The sequence below is a fragment of the Emys orbicularis genome, chromosome 1, assembly GCF_028017835.1.
Source record: "Emys orbicularis isolate rEmyOrb1 chromosome 1, rEmyOrb1.hap1, whole genome shotgun sequence".
Classification (NCBI taxonomy): Eukaryota; Metazoa; Chordata; order Testudines; family Emydidae; genus Emys; species Emys orbicularis.
Window position 1 is genome coordinate 333,130,111 of NC_088683.1, and position 15,278 is coordinate 333,145,388.

Here is a 15,278-nt window from a genome sequence, read left to right on the forward strand (position 1 = left end):
TTCCAATGAGGATTGGAGCCCCATTGTGCAGGGTGCTCTACAAACACAGGTTGGGAGACAGTTTTCCTCTGGAGAGTTTATAATCTAAGAGATACACAAACAGATGAAGCATTGAGGATGGGGTGAGACACAAATAACTAAATATAGTGGTGACTGACACAGATTTTCTACAGTTTGGGGCAGGGGGCTGACAGGTGGGAAAGGGTTAGCAGGAGTAAAGGAATGGGAGAAGGAGGAAAAGGGGAAGAGGGACAGTCATAGCTCATCTGTCTAGCCAGTGCTGTCAGAAAGAAGTGGGAGAAGATAGGAGAGACAGAAAATATAGGGCAGGAGGTAGAGAACACACTGTAGGGAAAGAGAGGGCAAAATCCTGGCCCTGCTGTAGTCAGCGAGAGTTGTGCATTGACTTCAGTGTGGCCAGGATTTCACCCTGAGAGTTTGAAAGAGGTGGAAGGAGACAGAAAGGAAAAGGAGGCAGAAACCAAGGACAGTGCCGGAAAAGATACAGCATGATCTGTGATAGGAAAGAAAATGTGATATGAAGCCAGGAAGGGTAAGAAGATACAACATAAACAGGGAAAGGGTCGGGAGTGAGTCAGCTTTTAAAAATGTATTAAGTAGAAAGTTGATTGACAAAATGTTACCATTATACGGATTGTTTCATTTTAATTGAAAATTTCCATGTTTCTTTTAACACAATATAAACATTTTCTCTGGAAAGCTGATGCTTTTTGTGAAAAGATTTGGTTAGGGCTAGTCAACACTGGCAACGCTAAAGTGCTGCCACGGCTGCGCTTTAATGCGGCTTGTGTGGTCACGGCTCTTAAAAAACCCACCTCCACGAGAGGCTAGCTCCCAGCGCTGGTGCACTGTCTACACTGGTGCTTTACAGCACTGAAACTTGCTGCGCTCAAGGGGGTGTTTTTTCGCCCTTCGTCGAAAGCCTTATTTTCTGTCGAAAAACAGTTTGAATGGAAGATTTTTGACACATTCTATTGAATGTCATATTGAATTTACAGTGCACAGCTGTTTCATTCCTTTAAGTGATGGGGCCTGGTTTCGGAGAGCTGTGTTGTATAGGTGTTTGATTTCAAACCCACTCAAACATTGCAAGGATGGAAGTTCAACTCAGATTTGGACATTTGTGGGTTCTTGTTCCACTCCGGAGATATTGGAGAAGGGGGTGAAACCAACTGAAATAACAGGATGAAAACCATAGTGGAGAAGCAGGTAGGGTGAAAAACTAATGCCATAAGCTTGTGAATAAAGGAACAGAATAGGGAAGAGATTAAACACAAATGGAAAAAAAATCTGGCATCATAGGACTCCCCTCATAGCAGCCTAGCTGGTTTGGAATGTTTTCTTCCCTAATATGTAGCATAGGTTGCCCTTTATTTTGCATGAATCACCCCACAGGAAAAAAATCCCATGGGGATGAATTGAAGGGGAAAAAACAGTTTTTGCATTCAAGTTAATTTTGTGATCCTCTCCCCCAAATTGTAAGATTTGTAAAATTGTGAACTAAATGAAGTTCCCCATTCCTACCTTAAAAAGGACTTGTGAGGGAGGTGAATAATCTCACCGGAGTAGTGTGAAGTAGGTGAGTTTTGTTCTCCATTTTTCAAATGGGGAAAAAAATGGGACACTCCCCCAAGATCTGTGAGGGATTTGTATTAGAGGTGGGATTAGAACAGAGGTGTTATTAGTAATAGAAATAATAGATTTTTTACATAGGAGTTTTATGTTGTCTGTGGCTCTTTAAAAAATATTTTAAAATGGCCTATGAATAAATGACATTCAGGATTTTTTTTTTTTAAAGGAATCTTGAACATTTTCTCCCTTCTGCTGTGGCCTTGTCTTTCCGAATCTCCAGTGCAGAAATGGACAGCACCGGTCAAAACAATCTGAAACGGAATAAATCTGAGAAGAAATTATTGAGGAAACAGATCAAGGCCAGAAACACTTTAATGAGGCATGAGGGCATCGAGTGTGTATCTCACACTACCCAGGTGACTTGAAGCTCTAATTGTTGTTATGTGAGCCTGAATGCACAGCTTACGCATATCCTAGCCTCACCTATATATTGGCTAAAGTGCAGTTCTGTTCTGAAAAGTGACTGTAAAAAAGGCAGTGAGACTCCATGTTGATTGTTTCACATTGATTCCAAAGTAGAACTGCACTTTGGGCTTTGGTCAAAGCTCTTTGTCCATGGAGAAACTCCCAGTGACTTTAATGGTCTTTGGACCAGGTCTTTTAGGCTGAGAGGATTGTTCATGTGGCTGGGAAAAGTTCTGATAGCTGTAATTATGTTACTAATAAAATTTGTTACCTTCATCAATTAATATACATGTCAGAGCCTCCCATTCCTTTTCCCATATTGCTTTCTTTGTCTCCTCTGCTTTCATTTTTGTGCCTTCATTATTCTTCCCTCCATGCTTCTCCACAAAGCCCAATCTCTCTCCTTCAAACTCCCTATTAAACCCCACTCCTAGAGATCTTTTCTAACACTAATCCAATATTCACTAGAAATCTCACTTCAGCTTCTCTTATATAAACTGTTGTCCCATGTCTTGCCTGGTCTGTCTCAGGACTCTTCCTCATTCTAGTCTTATGGTTGCCATTGCAACCTTGGCAGTTGTTTTAAGGCAAGTTGTTGGGCCTGGTTTACACTGAGATTTAAAACCATGTGAGGATGTAGGTAAATAATGATTTGAAAACCTAGTGCAGATGGCAAATTCTTTGGGGAAGGGACTATCTTTTTGTTCTGTGTTTTTACAGCACTAGCACAGAGGAATCCTGATCTGTGGCTGGGGCTTGTAGGTGTTACAGCAATCCAAATAAAAATAATACAGTAATAATAGTCAGAATTTGTAGCTGAATTTAACACAGAGACTTTGAAAATCCTCTGAACGTTGTGGTCCAGCGACAATACACAGATTAGGTAATGAAGAGACTTTCCTGAAATTCACTCTTCACTGAGATTTTGTTTGCTAGGTTTCAAGCCAGAACAATTTCTTTTATGATTGCATTGTAAATCTCTGGAAAATGTGATTTCTTATAGAAGTCCTGACACTGTCCTGAGACTTCATAATAGAAATATCTCTCAGTAGTTTCTCAGACATGTCACCTAGCACTCCTTGTTAAGATTTTAAGAGTACTGTCGTCCTTTTCCATTTATTAAATCTTTCCCTCCCATTTTCAAGCCAATTTTCTCTCATTTGGAAGAATTAGACACTATAATTTGAAACAACAAAACTTTTTAGGATCTGCTTTCAGAAAAGGTAATAGAGCATTTATAGAAATGCTTTTAGAAAAAGATTGGCTGCCTCATTCTGGGAAAGATGTTGAGAAGAAACAATGTGTGAAACACAGATATGCCATTTTAGGGCAATAACAGAATATGCTTGCTAATTATATGAAGGCACCGATATTGACTCCATACTTAAAGTTGCATTTAATTTGCCCTTAAAGTAGGACTAAAATCCCTCTGTTTCAAACTGAAATGATTGATTTACTATCCAAACGTGGCAAAATAACTATTCAGAAGACAATTGGACCTTGTCTGTAATTTTTGCAAAATATGTACTATCTTTTGCAGAGGAAATATTTATAAATGCCTCCCCCCCCCCTTTTGGGGGGGTGTCATATTTTGTTTAGTTCCACTAGCGAAACAACCACACTCCCCCAACACACACACATTCTGATAACTCTTTGGACATCAGCCAGTTTTAGAGACAAGGTGGGTGAGGTAATATCTTTTATTGGACCAACTTCTGTTGGTGAGAGAGACAAGCTTTCAAGCTACACAGGATGGGGACTGATAGATAAGATATAGAGTGATCGCTTTGTGAAAAGTGTTCACCCACAGGTGATGTGGTGTTTTTGTCTTTTATCATTTTCCTGAGAGAGGGCATGTCTACGCTACAAAATTATGTCGACCTATCAGTCCTCATCCTCAAAGGGAACCTGCCCAACACTTTCAAAAGATGAATCTGGGAGTTTAAATTCATAACCTTGCTAGACACTAAAAATCATGGTCTTAATAAAGACATTGGATTTATGTCTTGTTATGACAATCTGTAACCCACTAACCCTCCCTTTTTGGCCTATTACTATAGGGATGTTAATGGGCCACTTCACCTTGAATGGTCCCTTAGAATATGTACTAATTGCTTATGCCAAACTGTCTGTTCCACCTTGTGTTTAGCTGCCATGCTCAGAGTACCTTTCCCAGACCTGATGAAGAGCTCTGTGTAGCTCAAAAGCTTGTCTCTCTCACCAACAAAATAAAAGATATTTCCTCATCTAGTCTCTCTAATATCCTGGAGCCGACACAGCTACAACACTGCATATCAGCCACTTTTGAAATTCTAAAATTAAACACTCAAAAGGTGATTCCCCCTTACTTGAGTGAACCTAAATAAACAGCGGGGATGGCCCTCTCTCTTCCACCCCAGAAAGAGAGAGAGAGAAATTGGCATATGAAGGAGTCTCAGAAGCTCAGCTATCAGCTCCATTTTGGCAGTGACCATGAGATGGTTGAGTTCAGGATCCTGACACAAGGAAGAAAGGAGAGCAGCAGAATATGGACCCTGGACTTCAGAAAAGCAGACTTTGACTCCCTCAGGGAACAGATGAGCAGGATCCCCTGGGAGAATAACATGAAGGGCAAAGGGGTCCAGGAGAGCTGGCTGTATTTTAAAGAATCCTTATTGTGGTTGCAGGAACAAACCATCCCAACGTGTAGAAAGAATAGTAAATATGGCAGGCGACCAGCTTGGCTTAACAGTGAAATCCTTGCTGACCTTAAACGCAAAAAAGAAGCTTACAAGAAGTGGAAGATTGGACAAATGACCAGGGAGGAGTATAAAAATATTGCTCGGGCATGCAAGAGTGAAATCAGGAAGGCCAAATCACACTTTGAGTTGCAGCTAGCAAGAGATGTTAAGAGCAACAAGAAGGGTTTCTTCAGGTATGTTAGCAACAAGAAGAAAGTCAAGGAAATTGTGGGCCCCTTACTGAATGAGGGAGGCAACCTAGTGACAGAGGATGTGGAAAAAGCTAATGTACTCAATGCTTTTTTTGCCTCTGTCTTCACAAACAAGGTCAGCTCCCAGACTGCTGGACTGGGCAGCACAGTATGGGGAGGAGGTGACCAGCCCTCCGTGGAGAAAGAAGTGGTTCAGGACTATTTAGAAAAACTGGATGAGCACAAATCCATGGGGCCGGATGCGCTGCATCCGAGGGTGCTAAAGGAGTTGGCGGATGTGATTGCGGAGCCATTGGCCATCATCTTTGAAAACTCATGGCGATCGGGGGAGGTCCCGGATGACTGGAAAAAGGCTAATGTAGTGCCCATCTTCAAAAAAGGGAAGAAGGAGGATCCGGGGAACTACAGGCCAGTCAGCCTCACCTCAGTCCCTGGAAAAATCATGGAGCAGGTCCTCAAGGAATCAATTATGAAACACTTAGAGGAGAGGAAAGTGATCAGGAACAGTCAGCATGGATTCACCAAGGGGAAGTCGTGCCTGACTAACCTAATTGCCTTCTATGAGGAGATAACTGGCTTTGTGGATGAGGGGAAAGCAGTGGATGTGTTATTCCTTGACTTTAGCAAAGCTTTTGATACAGTCTCCCACAGTATTCTTGCCAGCAAGTTAAAGAAGTATGGGCTGGATGAATGGACTGTAAGGTGGATAGAAAGCTGGCTAGATCGTCGGGCTCAACGGGTAGTGATCAATGGCTCCATGTCTAGTTGGCAGCCGGTTTCAAGTGGAGTGCCCCAAGGGTCGGTCCTGGGGCCGGTTTTGTTCAATATCTTTATTAATGATCTGGAGGATGGTGTGGACTGCACTCTCAGCAAGTTTGCAGATGACACTAAACTGGGAGGAGTGGTAGATATGCTGGAGGGTAGGGATAGGATACAGAGGGACCTAGACAAATTAGAGGATTGGGACAAAAGCAATCTGATGAGGTTCAACAAGGACAAGTGCAGAGTCCTGCACTTAGGACGGAAGAATCCCATGCACTGCTACAGACTAGGGACCGAGTGGCTAGGCAGCAGTTCTGCAGAAAAGGACCTAGTGGTTACAGTGGACGAGAAGCTGGTTATGAGTCAACAGTGTGCCCTTGTTGCCAAGAAGGCTAACAGCATTTTGGGCTGTATAAGTAGGAGCATTGCCAGCAGGTCAAGGGACGTGATCATTCCCCTCTATTCAGGAAAGGTGGTCCGGAAGTAACTAGAGATGGGTCTGCCTGAACTATGAAAGAGTAAGATCTAGAATTAACTAGTAGGCAGCAGTCGGTAGCTGCTGATGGGTGAGGGTAGGAAAGGGAGTGAATTAATGGATGGGGGGGTGAAACATGGGTTAGAATGAGAAGGAGCTGAAAATAAAATGGAAAATATATAAGCAAGCATTTGGGACTAGGGACCGAATGGCTAGGTCGCAGTTCTGCAGAAAAGGACCTGGGGTCACAGTGGACGAGAAGCTGGATATGAGTCAACAGTGTGCTCTTGTTGCCAAGAAGGCTAATGGCATTTTGGGCTGTATAAGTAGGGGCATTGCCAGCAGATCGAGGGACGTGATCGTTCCCCTTTATGCGACATTGGTGAGGCCTCATCTGGAGTACTGTGTCCAGTTTTGGGCCCCACACTACAAGAAGGATGTGGAAATATTGGAAAGAGTCCAGCGGAGGGCAACAAAAATGATTAGGGGTCTGGAGCACATGACTTATGAGGAGAGGCTGAGGGAACTGGGATTGTTTAGTCTCCAGAAGAGAAGAATGAGGGGGGATTTGATAGCTGCTTTCAACTACCTGAGGGGGGGTTCCAAAGAGGATGGAGCTCGGCTGTTCTCAGTGGTGGCAGATGAGAGAACAAGGAGTAATGGTCTCAAGTTGCAGTGGGGGAGGTCTAGGTTGGATATTAGGAAACACTATTTCACTAGGAGGGTGGTGAAGCACTGGAATGGGTTACCTAGGGAGGTGGTGGAATCTCCTTCCTTGGAGGTTTTTACGGCCCGGCTTGACAAAGCCCTGGCTGGGATGATTTAGTTGGGAATTGGTCCTGCTTTGAGCAGGGGGTTGGACTAGATGACCTCCTGAGGTCCCTTCCAACCCTGATATTCTATGATTCTATGGGCCTCGTGGCACTCAGGGAGCAAATGAGTACATAAACCGCAAAGGGCACTACTCTGCTATTACGCTTGCCCTTGTGGACCACAGAAGCTGATTTATGGACACCAATGTGAGCTGCACTGGAAGGAGGGATCATGCCAGGGTTTTCTGCTGGGCAGGAGTCTACCTTCATGGACAGGCTGGGATTCTATTTCCACCAAAGGACATTGTCATAAATGGAGTTACTGTCCCCACGTAATCCCTTTTACCTTGGTTTATGAAACTGTATCCTGATCTCGGGGCCTGACAAAAGAAGGGTTAATCACACTCTGAGCGGGTTCAGAATGGTGGTTGAATGTGCGTTTGGCAGACTGAAATCCCACTGGCACTATCAACAGACCTGTTTGGATTCCAGTGTCATCAACAGACCTGTTTGGATTCCAGTGTCATCAATGCTGTCTGCATCACTGTGGCTTGCTGTGCTCTTCACAATCTGTGTGAAGCCAAAGGTGAGCTGTTTGCCCCTCAATGGAGCTATGGCAGTGATGGATTGCCGAACCAGTGCACTCAGCCAGAAAGTGCACCTGTGACAGCAGGATGCACCCAGGCAACACAAATCAGGGATGCTCTGTGCTCCCACATTATGGATTTGCATGGACCAATGGAAGAGAGAGAACAGCATGTTTAGGAATGTTTTTGTACATCAATATTTACAGTAAATGATGTATTGTCACAGCACACAATGAAATGTGTGTGGGGGGAGGATATTGTCACTGTACATAGTGAATGGGGCATATTAATAGAATCATAGAAGATTAGGGTTGGACGAGACCTCAGGAGATCATCTAATCCAACCCCCCTGCTCAAAGCAGGACCAACCCCAATTAAATCATCCCAGCCAGGGCTTTGTCAAGCCAGGCCTTAAAACCTCTAAGGATGGAGATTCCACCACCTCCCTAGGTAACCCATTCCAGTGCTTCACCACCCTCCTAGTGAAATAGTGTTTCCTAATATCCAACCTAGACCTCCCCTCACATATTTTTATTTTGGATGACCTGACTGTTAATGTAATGGACGGGGAACTGTGCATTTTCATTATTGATTGATTGTGCATAGATGTACTGAGAAATTATATATGGCTACAACTTGCCCATTGTTCCTTGCCCTATGTTTATTATTCAAAACACATATTATAAGACATGATGTAGTGATGGCAATAAACTCTCTGAATAAAATAAAAGTCTTTATTTGTGTTACAAAAATAACAATATTAAAGCATTTCCAGGCAGGCAAGCCAACTTTGTATGCCACCAAAGTATTCAAACGTATGGTGCCCGAATAGCACATCTGTGAGTGGAGTGTGTTGGTCAGTTACTGTGGTGGCCCTCGAAAATATGCCCTTCCCCAAAATGTGCCTAGCTATCTGGAGTTCCTGCTACGGGAAAAGTTTGCAGCTATCAGCCCCTGGAATTGGGTCAAAATTCATGGGGGGAATCAACAGGATGCTGCGCTAGCATCTGTATGGCTTCCTGTCTCCCCACAGCTTCCCATACAGCCTTTTATGACTGCATGCAAGCACACACCTTAATATGGACTCGTAGAGAACTCCACAGCCACCTCACCTCCTCCCAGACACATTTCCGGATGGCATAACTACCCTCCACCCCTATTTTGGACAAATGATTTTGTCACCTAGGGACTACATACATAAATGGGCCATATTTCAACCCCCACCTGCACCACCACCACCTGGACAGTTCACTGATTACAAGTGGCTCGTTACACTGTTGTATTAATACAGAGCAGCGTACTGACAGGGAAGGCAATATGAAAGTCTTATTTTTAACACCCCGGCGCCAAGGTGCTGTCCATGCAATCTGCCATGAGTGGATACCCGCTGCTGTCCACGGCGTGTAATAACGTTTGCATTTGTTCATAACCTGGAAATCCCTTCCATTCCTATATTAATCAAAACAAACATGGAGCCAGAAACTTACCATGCTCTTGGGTTAATTCTGTTTCTTCCAGTTCTGTGGCAGGCTGCTGCTCAAAGTGGGGCAACAAAAGGCTCCTCCGGACCCAGCATATGCTGCAGCTGCGCCAGTGACAAAGCCTCCTTGGGGACTGGTTCCAGCACCATAGTGACTTTGCTGGCCTGAGCCAGTGCCTGCTGGCCCCCCTCCATTCCTATGTTGGATTTAGGGATCAGAAGTTTGCCACCCTGGCTGACCAGGCACTCTGTGCTCAGTGCAGTACCCAGCACCCAGTCAGACTCCTCATAAAAGGTGCAGGTTGAAGGCGAGTTCTGAGAGGCGCAGTTCTCATCCCTGAATTGCCAGTAGTTGGTCTTGAGCTGCTTTATCCATTCTCTGATCCAGTGACTTCCCAGCACTGCCAGCTTCTTCTCTATCTCTTTTTACACATGGTCATTGTTAGTACTCCTACTAAAACTCCTCTTTTTGCCTGCCTCACATCAGAGATTCACCAAAATCTGGCTGTGCTCTTGGGACCAGGAAGCAGCACGCTTGGCAAAAGATGACTTCTGGTTGATGGCCGTACCTAACGCGGGAGAAGGTTTACTCTGTAGCTCAGTGGTCAGAATAAAGGGGAAGGTTTAAACGCTGCCTGGCTGTACAAGTGGGGTTGCTTCCATTTCCTGGGGGGGTCAGTTGGCTACTCTTGGGATAGAGAGGACAAAGAACAGTGTCCCATGGGTTTGTGGGGTAGTATTGGCTAACTCTCAGCCTGAGCTGCATCCACAAATGCAAAACGATGGAGTTTGGACCCGAGTGCCAGTGGGACCTAGGCTCAAATCGTCTCATCCTGCAAGGTCCTGGGGCCTGGGCCTGAGTACGACAGGATTGTGTGTAAATGGAAGAGGGGTTTGGGCTCAAGCCTGTGTCTGAGCCCAGGCTTGCATTGCAGTGTGGCCATACCCCGAGTGTAGCTGCACTGAGACATTGGCACATCGGTGATGGCGAATCGTCCCATTGAGACTACTCCCGTGCATAAGTGTTTGGAGGATGAACTGGGGCCCTAAAGCTGTATTTTGTATTGTGTAGCAGGCCCCCTGGGTGATTCCGTTCTTTCAGCAGGATGTCTAGTATATCTTTACTTGTAGCATTATGGGGCATCCCCAGCAAGCTAGCATCAACTCAGAGAAGTACCCTGAAGGGGATCTGAAGTTGGATTCTGAGCTGATCCTGCTCAGGGCTGATTCTGCTCAGCACTGGTTGCATGGTTGGTCCCTAAAATGGGGCATGAGGGATACCTCATATTGCTCTCAAGTGACCTTCCTCCCCTGGCCCAATGAAAGAATAGCACTAGTGGGCTATGCTAATGAATGCATCAGACTCTCCTCAGACAGAGGAAAGGGATACCCTTCGTTGCAGAAGAGAGTAAAGAGAAAAATATTGAGGATGATGTTAGAGGCCACTCCTTCAAAAAAAATTATTGGAGGTGTTTAGAAATGGGCTGCTAAGCTCAGTTTTCTCTGAGTTCATTTGTGGGAGCCATAACACTTGGCTGTCATGAAAAAAATCAGGCAGATACAGTTAATACAATGGGATTTATTTTTGTTCCACCCTTTCAAAGGTATTGCAGGACACTTACAGCCAACTGTTAGCTATGGAATCTGCAAATACAAATAAACTCTGTAGCTGAGGGACAAGAATGTTCAGGGCATGTGCAAAGCACATGTTATCCAGGTATTGTAAATGTGTAGACCCCCCACATCTCCCCTGCACAGATACCTGTTTGCAGGCACAGTTGTGGTGTCTGCACACACAAACATGGGCATGTTATTTCTCTCCGAGCTTGAATGCTCTTGTTCTGTAAAAGCCTTTCCCTTAAGTGTGTGCTGTACTAATGTGCTCTGGGCTTCAAATAGCCGCAGACTAATTGAAATATAAACATTTCCTTTGGTATATCAAACAGAATAACCACAGACCGATTTAGAGATAATAGCTTCATTTCTCTTTATGACACTTGTGTTTGTGAAATGCTATTTTCAGGTAAACAAATCAGCAGTGACGGCTAACATGTCTATTTTTAATTTTTTTAAATTAGAACTTGGTCGTTGCCAATGGAGGTCTGGGTAATGGTGTGAATAGACACCAGCTGCTCAGGCTAGTAGAGGAATGTGGATTGGTGGAAGCACTCTTAATGCCTCCAAATAAACCCTATTCAGTTGTGAAATATGGGTCGACAGAAGAAGCCAAGAAAGCCTATGACACTCTCAATGGGAAAGAGATAACACTGGAGGACTCCGACCAAAATGTTACTCTGTATGTTAACTTTGTGGAAAAAGGTATCAATATTCTGCTATCCCATAAAGCATCACTTTTCTTCCTTTGCTTTTCAGTTGCTTGTTATAGTGGAATTGTGGATAGAATTCTGGCCCCATGAGAGTCAATGGAAGTTTTGTCATGGACTTCAATGGGGTCAGAAATTCACCTTATATTTTTGAACTGTGTTTGGTGAATCATTCCTGGTTTTTGTCTTTTATTTTATTATATGGCACTTAGAGCTGTCTGTGGATGCTTGCAACAATACTTTATATGGCTAAATAAAATAGATGAATAAATACATGTATCAAATATAAGGGTCAGCTTTTCCAGGAACCTGAAAAGCAAAATTAATTGCCCAAAAGGATCAAACAATAATAGGAGCAATAATCTACTTTCCTCATGAACCAAAGTCTAGGGAAAAAAGAGGGGTCTTGCAGCATACCCTGAAATCTGGTCTCTTGTAGTCTGAGGCATGGAGTGAATGTCAGAACTAAAGACCCTTCACAGAAAATGTCCTGCTAGCAGCTCCTTCTTGTTTAATGCTAGGAGGCTGCAGCTGGAACACCTCCATGAGCACATGTGGTCGTATAAGGTGGGGAGAGAGATGGTCTCTCTGGTAGCTTGGAGCCAAACCATTTGTTGCTGTAGAGAAAGGATGGTCTTTGTGGTGAAGACAATAGGTTGGGACTTAGGAGGTCTGAGGTCAGTTCCCATTCTATGGACTTCCTGTGTGACCTTGGCCAAGTCACTTGATCTCTCTGTGTCTTAGTTTCTCATCTGTAAAACAGGAACTATAACATTCGCCCATTTAGATTGTGAACTCCGTCTCTTTGTGTTTGTAGAGTACTTAGCACAATGAGGTCCTGATCTTGGCCCCTAAACTCTACCATAGTACAGATCATTTTCAATAATAATTCATAGGGCTGCAAGTTGGGAGCCTGTTACATAAGTCATTTTCTATCAAGATAAGTGTTGCAGTGAACATTTCATCACATCTGGTTGGAGAGCTACAAATGGCCATCTTCATTTTATATCATTTCTTACATTTAAGAAACAGCATATAGCATTCAGGTTTATAGCATTCAGACATACTTTCTTCACTGTACTCTATGCTTGTCAATCACGAGCAGTGACAAATCCTGAGTCCTGGCAAAACAAAATTGAATCCAACTAGAATCTCCCCTGAAATGCATGGGAAAGTTTTGACCTTTATTTTAACAGACAAATCAGATATTTTTTGAGAGTGGAAAACACTAAGTCTCTCGGGTCCTACACAGTGAGATTTGAGAATTGGGTTGTATAGCACAGAACTTGGATTCTGATCCTGTTTTATGCTACCAAGGAGGATAATTAGTTCAGATGATGATCAATCTGGGGTTTATCATTATTGATAAAAGAACACAAGTGGATCATTTTCCATAAGCAGTAGCACTGTTTTATTTTTATACCCATAGTGCATTGGGAGGACATTATACCTATTAGCCTGCCTCCAGGCCTGATGATGGTTGAAGAGCTCGTGTCTCCTGAAGAAGAACAAAAGATGTTGGAAAGTATTGATTGGACAGAAAATGAAGTCATTCAAAATGGTTAGTAGAACCACAGAAAGTGAGACCTTCAAAAATACCTGCAAATTGTTCTTTTGTTGAATTTAATTTCTGCAAGAAGTCTGCATCTTGGATAATTTATTCCTTAAAATCATTCTGTATATTTAGTCCTTTTAAAATTGAGTTTTATATCATACAGTTACAATTAACCAGAGGCATGTGGTGTAAGGTGATTCCCATGAATGGGTTAATTTGAATTATGCTTCTGCTTCCAGAAGCAGCTAGTGTAGAGTCATTTCCTGACAGCATGGTCAGTCAGTGAGTTTGTTCTCAGAATGCAGCACCTGTAATTTGATAGCCTTCCTGGGAGCTGGAGCTTTTGGAGCACCAGAGAGAAGTCAAAGCTCCCTTCCCAGTTGCTCATGTAGTTTCAAATGAGCTCTGTGGAATTAAATTTCTTAACAAAGCCAGTTACTTTTTCCAGTTAGCTTCCATATTACAAAGTAGCTTTTACTCCTTGACACAGCACAAAGCATTATATTGACTTTAGTTAGTGTGCAGTGTAATGATGCAAGGAAGTGAAAGTTCCTATTATGTCCATATCATGAGCTTGTCCAAAGTGTCAGCCATGGCTCAAGAAAATTGGTACTGTTGTCCGAGAGAGACAAACACAAGGTCCAGGTACCTACAGTCCTTGCTCCCATGTGTAAGCATTGACGTCTGTGGGATTGCTACAATGTGTAAAAGCATCGGGGTTTTGACTTCAAAGAGAAATGGTACTAAAGCTCTGTGTTGTTTAGTCACTCTTAGTACATGGGAAAGTTGAGTTGTATATTGAGAGTGAGGTTCATAAATAATAGTATTTTCAACTATTGAATAGTTGTTGAGATGCACAGAGATTATATGGAATAGGCATTAGGCAAATACCCTGCAAGCATAGCAAATTGTGTAAATAAATATATTGTACATATTTTAATATTTTTACATTGTTTAATTTTTTCTGCTTCACAGCCCAGAAGTCTTTAAAACACAGAAGGGTAAAGCATTTTGGATATGAGTTTCGATATGATAACAACAATGTAGATAAAGATAAACCATTGCCTGGAGGTGAGAACTTTCCTATGAAAAGGCATTTTAAAATGGCATTTGTTTTAAATCTGTTTTCCAACAGATACACACAGAACCTAACTTCAGTACAGTGTAGTGTCCCAGGAAGTTGTGTAACTAAAGCCCTGATTAAGGAAGGCACTTAAACAGGTGTGTAAATCCAATTAACTTCAATGGAATTTAAGGACTTGCTTCAACACCCTTCTTGAATAGGGATACTTTCCTGATCAGTGCCTTAGTAATCATATTTTAGTGTACATGAATGGAACCCATTTTTAATCACTTATAACTTTGTATGTTTAAAGAAGTTTGAAAAAAAATCATGGCTGCCATTCTTCATTGAGGTCTAGCCAAATGTGGATTCTGAACTTCTAAATTTCGGTCGTTTTTTGAAGAAACGCTATATGAGGAACATTTCAAATTCATTTTTATACTGGAAAAAGGGTGTGTGTAAAAAATGTTCAAGTTTTTCAAGATGGTAAAAATATAATACTTTTAAAAATATTTTTTAACAGATTGAATAACTTGAAAATGGCTGAATGCATTTTCCTTATACTTTCCAAAACAACTCCCCTTTGTGCAGAACTCAATCATGGAAACTTTCTGAAAAATTGTCCTTTGAGTCTGAGAGCTATGAGTCAGAGAAAATAAAGTGAGCCATCCTACAACCTAGCTATATAAATAATAAAATATGGAATTCAGTTATATTGAAAGTTAAACACAAGTGTTTAAGGTGACATGTATACAGTTTCCCCGTACAGATGCAAGTTACATTGTATTTTGTCTGAAATTGTGCTTAATCATAAAAGTGTTGATATTTGTCTTGGCTGTTTTGTGGCCTCCAGCTAGATGTTAAATGGTCTGTGTGTGAGACAAACATAAACGGAGGGAACAAGTTTTGGAGAGAAAAAGCAGTAATAACCGTCAATATTGACAGATTGCTGAAAGGAATATTTCTTAGCATAACATTCAAGTGTGCTGTACTTCATTGAATTTTACAGTTAAGTTTTCGTCCTGTATAGTAGCAAACTGCAAACTCTCTGAAGGTTTCATTTTTGCATATTACTGATAAACTACTTTAAATTCAATAGATTTATTAGGAGGCCTTATTTAATTCAACATTTGAATCAGTAGCAGGCTTTAAGGGTTAAATGTTAAGGGTCAAATTTTCAAAGGGGTCTGTCACAGGTTGGCCGGCCCCAGTAAATGAAGTAGCTCCCCT

General features: G+C 42.4%; 1 protein-coding gene across 1 annotated transcript in view; it reads left to right on the forward strand.

The window, feature by feature from the left end:
* Positions 1–1,865: 1,865 nt before the first annotated feature.
* ALKBH8 (alkB homolog 8, tRNA methyltransferase) overlaps positions 1,866–15,278 on the forward strand; it is an 81,407-nt gene continuing 67,994 nt past the window's right edge. Inside the window, exons 1-4 of the mRNA XM_065421847.1 lie at positions 1,866–2,009; positions 11,185–11,425; positions 12,860–12,991; positions 13,961–14,056. Coding sequence (XP_065277919.1) covers positions 1,881–2,009; positions 11,185–11,425; positions 12,860–12,991; positions 13,961–14,056 — 598 coding nt within the window. The 5' untranslated portion in view covers positions 1,866–1,880. The remainder of the gene's footprint in view (positions 2,010–11,184; positions 11,426–12,859; positions 12,992–13,960; positions 14,057–15,278) is intronic.